At 36.7% G+C, this 6,581-nt stretch overlaps 1 protein-coding gene across 2 annotated transcripts in view; it reads left to right on the plus strand.

Annotated features, from left to right (window-relative positions):
* atcayb (ATCAY kinesin light chain interacting caytaxin b) overlaps positions 1–6,581 on the plus strand; it is a 30,629-nt gene that overhangs the window by 18,521 nt on the left and 5,527 nt on the right. For both annotated transcript variants that reach the window (XR_007438894.1, XM_022678824.2), the window contains exons 10-13: positions 1,696–1,794; positions 3,290–3,325; positions 5,598–5,648; positions 6,483–6,522. Coding sequence is in view for 1 of the 2 variants with exons in the window: in XM_022678824.2 (XP_022534545.2) it covers positions 1,696–1,794; positions 3,290–3,325; positions 5,598–5,648; positions 6,483–6,516 (220 nt within the window). In the remaining variant the exon portion in view is untranslated. The remainder of the gene's footprint in view (positions 1–1,695; positions 1,795–3,289; positions 3,326–5,597; positions 5,649–6,482; positions 6,523–6,581) is intronic.

A 6,581-nucleotide genomic window follows, 5' to 3' on the forward strand; every position in this document is an offset into this window, starting at 1 on the left:
TTTTATATTGAAGACTATATTAAAGCTGTACAGGAACACATGTTTCTGAAAACAAAAAGAGAATATGAATTAAACCCATCAGAATCTGTGTTATTCTTTAGATTCGTCTAAGTATCACATTTATCTTTGAGGACAAATTTGCACACTCTTGGTCTTTTAATGGCAGTGTCTTCATGAGGGAGAATCAACTGGAATAGTTTTCTCAGCGTTTGAAGGAGTTCCTGGAGGTGCTGAACAACAGTTTTTTCTTAAGGCTGTGAAGCTCCAGCTCATCCCAAATCACCATCTCAGTTAATCAGGTTTAGATACGTTTACTGTTTACTACGTAATTACATAATATGTGTCACTTAATTGTTTTTATGTTTTTATGTCTTTAATATTAATTTACAATGTAGAAAATAAATTAACTAATTGATTTAAGCAATTATTTATTTATTTATTCGATTTAATGTTTTAACCCTTTTCATATAAGTACTAGTTTTTGTTTGTGTTTTAGTCTCCAATCCACACAAAAACCTGTGTGTCACTAAAATCACAATGTTGGGATGCACGACGATATCAGCCACATTTTTTTAAGAATCATCAGCTTTATGATAGTGCCTATATTGAATAGACAGATGTATTAATCGTGTTTATGCTGGAAAAGGACCAAGCGATGCTGTCCACGCTACTACAACTGGCCGACGCTGACCGTGCTACTTTAAAATGAATTGATTTAAGCAATTATTTATTTATTTATTCGATTTAATGTTTTATTTAACAAAAAATTAAAACAAATTTCTCAGACGCAACCATCCATTTTATTGTTTGGATGCATTTGGTTGTAAGCTTAAATATAAGGCAAATAAATATTACATTTGTTCCTGTTATTTTCATTTTTTATTTAGACTTTTCCCGTTTTCTCCCAATTTCAATACTTAAGGAGTAATGTGTAAATTGGGGTTAAACCTCTCTCTTTATGACGTACTATCGCATCATGCAGTGCATAGCATGCTTGTGGATGTGTTTCATCCCTGAGTTGATAAAAAGTAGTACAGTACCAGTCAAAAGTTTGGACACACCTTCTGATTCAATGTTTTTCTTTATTTCTTTATTTAATTTATTTTCTACATTGTAAATTAATATTAAAGACATAAAAACATAAAAACAATTAAGTGACACATATTATGTAATTACGTAGTAAACAGTAAACGTATCTAAACCTGATTAACTGAGATGGTGATTTGGGATGAGCTGGAGCTTCACAGCCTTAAGAAAAAACTGTTGTTCAGCACCTCCAGGAACTCCTTCAAACGCTGAGAAAACTATTCCAGTTGATTCTCCCTCATGAAGACACTGCCATTAAAAGACCAAGAGTGTGCAAATTTGTCCTCAAAGATAAATGTGATACTTAGACGAATCTAAAGAATAACACAGATTCTGATGGGTTTAATTCATATTCTCTTTTTGTTTTCAGAAACATGTGTTCCTGTACAGCTTTAATATAGTCTTCAATATAAAATTTACATTGTAAAAAAAAAATCATAGAAAGAAAGAAAACACAATGAATTAGAAGAGGTGTGTCCAAATGTTTAAATAGTAAAAGAAAAATAGATATATAGATATAGATACAGATATGATGGGCGTAGTCTAATAAGTAAGTCATGTAGTTATTAGAGTGAGGGATGATGACTGATTATCCCTCTCTGTCTGTAGTGTGAAGTTCCTGGATAAGATCAGTTATGTGCAGAGTCTGGAGGAGCTGGCTCAGATCGTCCCCATGGAGCATGTGCAGATTCCAGAGTGTGTGCTGCAGTGAGTACAGTACCTCTCACCAGCAAGGGGAGCTGATGAGACAACTAATGCCTTAGCAATGCTTTAGGTACAGAGAGGTCTACTGAGAGACAGTTAGAGCACAATAAATAAAAACGCACATTTCTTATAGTGAAGATGGCAGACATGAATTTAAATCAGATTAGAACTAATTTAAACAGTAATTTATTGGCTGTTAAGGATTTGGTTGGCTTGTGTGGTTATAAAAAAATTATATGGGGTATAATTAGGAATTAGGCAAACTGAAACTAATTCTTAGCTATTGTATTAGATCATAGCTTGTCACAATTTAGTTTTTTTTTGTTTGTTTGTTTTTTTGATACCACTTTAAAATAAGACTACCTTTATAAAGGTTTATAAACAGTTTACAATTAGTTTACAATTTATATAGTTTACATTTATAATCAGTTATAACACATACATTGAAAGGCAACAATGACCTGTTGTTTGCCAAATAGTAAACCCACAGCCATCTATATTGTTGCCCTTTCTACGTATGTGTTATAACTGATTATTAATGATTTTAAGGCATTTACAACCTAATTAGTAACTATTAATAAACTAATTGTAAACCATCTATAAACCCTTTATAAAGGTAGTCTTATTTTAAAGTGGTACCGTTTGTTTTAACCCATAAGAGCCCAGACACATTTCTAAATATTAATACCAAATTCAGAATTGATCCAGGTAAATTCAGTGAGAAGCTCACATTCATGTATTTCTTCTTCCTGTGCTCACATGGCTAAATATTTCAAGTTTAAAATCCTGCTGTGACAAATGCTACAACAATAATTTCATAATTTTTACTTTTTTAACTTTATACTCTAAAAAAAAAGTCAGAACTAGTTATATGGAATTTAAAACCATCAATTAAAGCATTTGCATGGTTCAATCATGTCAGGTTGGGGCAAGGAGAAGACGCGGAGGCAGACGCAAATTGGAGTATTTATTATACGAGGTATTTATTATGCGAGGTATTTATTATACAAAAACAATAAAACAAAACAGAACAAGAAGTCAGAACAAATGAAACGAAAAAACAAACAACACGCAACCTAAACAGACGATAAACAGACGATAAACATACAACCACGGACGAGGGAGACAAGAATGAAGAGAACTGTTTATACACACAGAAGGGGACAGGGGACAAGAAACACATGATGGCAAGTAACAAAGGGGCGGAGCCACAAATGAACACAGAAAGAGCACATAGACACAGAGACAGACAGGGAACGGGGTAAGGGCGTGACAAATGGTTGTAACGTCAAATAAACTGTAGAATCAAACAATACATTTTTTTTTTTTGGCCCGCCACCACCCTACCTCTTCGGAGGACTATTTAAGACTTTATTTTTATTCATTATTTTATTAATTGAGGAAGGACAGGCGCATAAACCAGTTAAAGCACCAGTGTGGTTACTGTGAGAGTGTGTGTATCAGTGGAATAACTCGGCACGTTCTCTTCTTTCTTTAGATACGACGAGGAGCGTCTGAAGGTCCAGACAGAAAGGTAAAACTGCAGGGATTTGTGAGTCAGCAAACCATCAGGTGCTGCTCAAGTGTCCAGTGGCATTTACATGAAGCCATGAACCCTGCAGCCCCTGATCACTCTATCCCAGGGATGGGCAACTGGCGGCCCGGGGGCCGCACACGGCCCTCGTCATCACTCAGTGCGGCCCGCGAATAGATCAAAAATAATTTCATAATTTCATAATTAAAAAAAAAAAACAAAAAAAAACGTAATTCTACTTTTGACCGCTAGAGGGCGCTGCCAAACAACCACGAAAATTGACATTGACATCCAGTCCATTGTGAGCCAGCAGGCCAAACCACAGCTCTCTCATTAGCTTCAATAAATGTTGGGCCTCTGTGGTCTAGTTTTCTGCTATTATTGAATGAGCTATTTGCAATCAGTTTTTAAATCTTTTTTGTTCTTTGTTATAAATGAGTTCAAATGCCTTTTGCACTTTTATAAGCAAATGTTTTGTCCTTGTTGCTTATGAAGGACTTGTTATAATGAACTTATTTTACACAGAGGAACTACTGTATTTGCAATCAGTTTTTTAAGCAAACTTTTTGTTCTTTGATATGAAGGACTTCCTTTTTGCACTTTTTTTAAGCAAACGGTTTGTCTTTTGCCGTATTAAAATGCATTAATATGCAGAAAATAGTTGTTGATAAATGTTGGTGCTGTAAACATAAAGATATAAATTCATATAAAATTTGTTCTTATTGAAAATCATTTGTAGCGTTTTTCATATTCAATTATTTGAAGTGCGAGGTCATGTGGCCCTCCAATGGTCATGCTGAAAAAAATGTGGCCCTCTCCATCATGGAAGTTGCCCATCCCTGCTCTATCCTATAAATCAGAATGGGCTGTGGTACTGCTGTGCTTAGCTGAATGTGGTGTTCTTCTTCTGAAGCTATGTATGAACAAGATAAAAGCTCTCAAGCTACATACAGGGGTTGGATAATGAAACTGAAACACCTGGTTTTAGACCACAGTAATTTATTGTGGTGACGGACAGTTCTGGTGGAAACAGGAGAGTTGAGGTGCACATTGAATTCTGTCGTGATTTGAGCAGCCATGGTTTTATGTTTTTTGGATACAATCCGGGTTAGCACCCGAACATCCCTTTCAGACAGCTTCCTCTTGCAGCATCCACAGTTAATCCTGTTGGATGTGGTTGGTCCTTCTTGGTGGTATGCTGACATTACCCTGGATACCGTGGCTCTTGATGCATCACAAAGACTTGCTGTCTTGGTCACAGATGCACCAGCAAGACGTGCACCAACAATTTGTCCTCTTTTGAACTCTGGTGTGTCACACATAATGTTGTGTGCATTGCAATATTTAGAGCAGAACTGTGCTCTTACCCTGCTAATTGAACCTTCATATGTGCAATTAATGAAGATTGGCCACCAGGCTGCTCCAATTTAGCCATGAAACCTCCCACACTAAAATGACAGGTGTTTCAGTTTCATTGTCCAGGTGAACAGTGATGCACTGCAGTGATTATCACTAATTAGCATGGCGGTGGTGGTATATATAAGGTGTTAGTAGCATGTGTTGTGCTGTCACGAGATGATCAGATATTGCAGCAGTGCTGCTGGAGTTTTTAAACACTGTGTTTAATCACTCACTGTCCTCCACTCCACATTATACACTCCTACCTGCTTATAGCTTCTCCACCTTGTAGATAAAGTAAAAATCTGACATAAAAGCTCTGAATCTGACTCTGCACAGTTTGTGTTGGTCGTCCTGTAGTCCTTCATCAGCGCCCAAAAGATACTACCTACAAGACACAGGACACTATTGGTGGAGTATTCTCTTATTCCAGCAATGACAATGAGGTGTTTAATAACTCCAGCAGCACTGCTGTTTCTGATCTGCTCATGCCAGCACATATGTCAGCACATAACGTTTCAAACTGATGTGCTGGTTAAAGGAGAAAAGCTTAAGATAGTTTCTGATACTAAATATCTTTGAATAATTTTAGATTCAAACATGTCATTTAAATAGTCAGTTAAAAAAGTGGCAAATACTATCACATTAAACATGGCCAATTTCAGGCACCATATTTAACGACTAAGGCACTCAAACTTCTTATGCCTATGCCTAGATTGGAAAGGGGGTAATTTAGAGCATGAAACAATTGTTGGTGTCAGAAGGGAGGCGCTTTTAGTTTTAGTAAGTGCTGATCTCCTGGGACAACAGCATGACTCTCTCTAGGTAAATGCAATTATCATACACAGTTCCATTACATTTCCTTTCTGCACAGGCTTGAACAAGACCAGAAACCAACAAGAACAGAAACATCAGTCCCAGAAAGGTAAAAGCTTACTATCCTACAGCCTCCTCAGTTCTTCGATGAACACAGAAACTTTGGTTTGACTTTGGTCCAGTTTTCTTTATGGAGAATGTTGATGTTAATCTAGGATACATGGCGGGAATAAGCCTAAAGCCCTACCCAAAAAGGACTAGTTTCTCAGGGGGTTCTGGGGTAATTTTCTCTTTTATGAGGGTCCTCTGTGATTTTATTCCCGTCTGGAACGACCATGTATGTGTTTTTCTCAGACGTCCTATGAGAAAATTACTGGCTGAATCATCTACTGTTTTTCACTGAACTCTGTGGCCCTCCAGTAATTTTAGTCCCGTCCGGACTCACATCTCTGAGTTTTATCACATCGTGTTTAATAAAATAACTATTTGTCCACTGCCATGGACCATACTTACACTTTAGGGCATGCGTTTCCACGGAGATCTACGTAAACACACCAGCGAGTGGAAATGGAGGACCTACTGAACATGATGTAATGAGACCAAGAAAGCCTAAAACTCACTGGTCCTCCTGTTTTTTGCAATTGCAGTTCGGATGCAAGAGTTTTATCACTGAGTAGAAGTGTGAAAGATTTTACACAGACGTCCCCCTGAGAAACTAATCCCGTCCGAATAGGGCTTAAGACTAGAAAGAAGTATTTTAGTTTCATACTAGATATTTGATTTAAAACATTGGGTGTGTTGATGTGAATTAGATAAAGTTAATGAGTAAATAAGTCAAATTTCAATAAAAATCAATGTAATAACATTTTATTTCAAGTCAAAATTTAATACAATGTTTTTTGGTTATTTTAAACCCTGATCCTTAATCTAATATACTTTGCAGGCCTGTGTCAGTGGCTGCAGAGGCGTGTCCTTGACTTCAGGTGAGAAACCCTAATCAGTGTTGTTTGCATTCTCTCTGTAACTCTCTCTAACATGTTGT

The sequence above is a fragment of the Astyanax mexicanus genome, chromosome 4, assembly GCF_023375975.1.
Source record: "Astyanax mexicanus isolate ESR-SI-001 chromosome 4, AstMex3_surface, whole genome shotgun sequence".
Classification (NCBI taxonomy): domain Eukaryota; kingdom Metazoa; phylum Chordata; class Actinopteri; order Characiformes; family Acestrorhamphidae; genus Astyanax; species Astyanax mexicanus.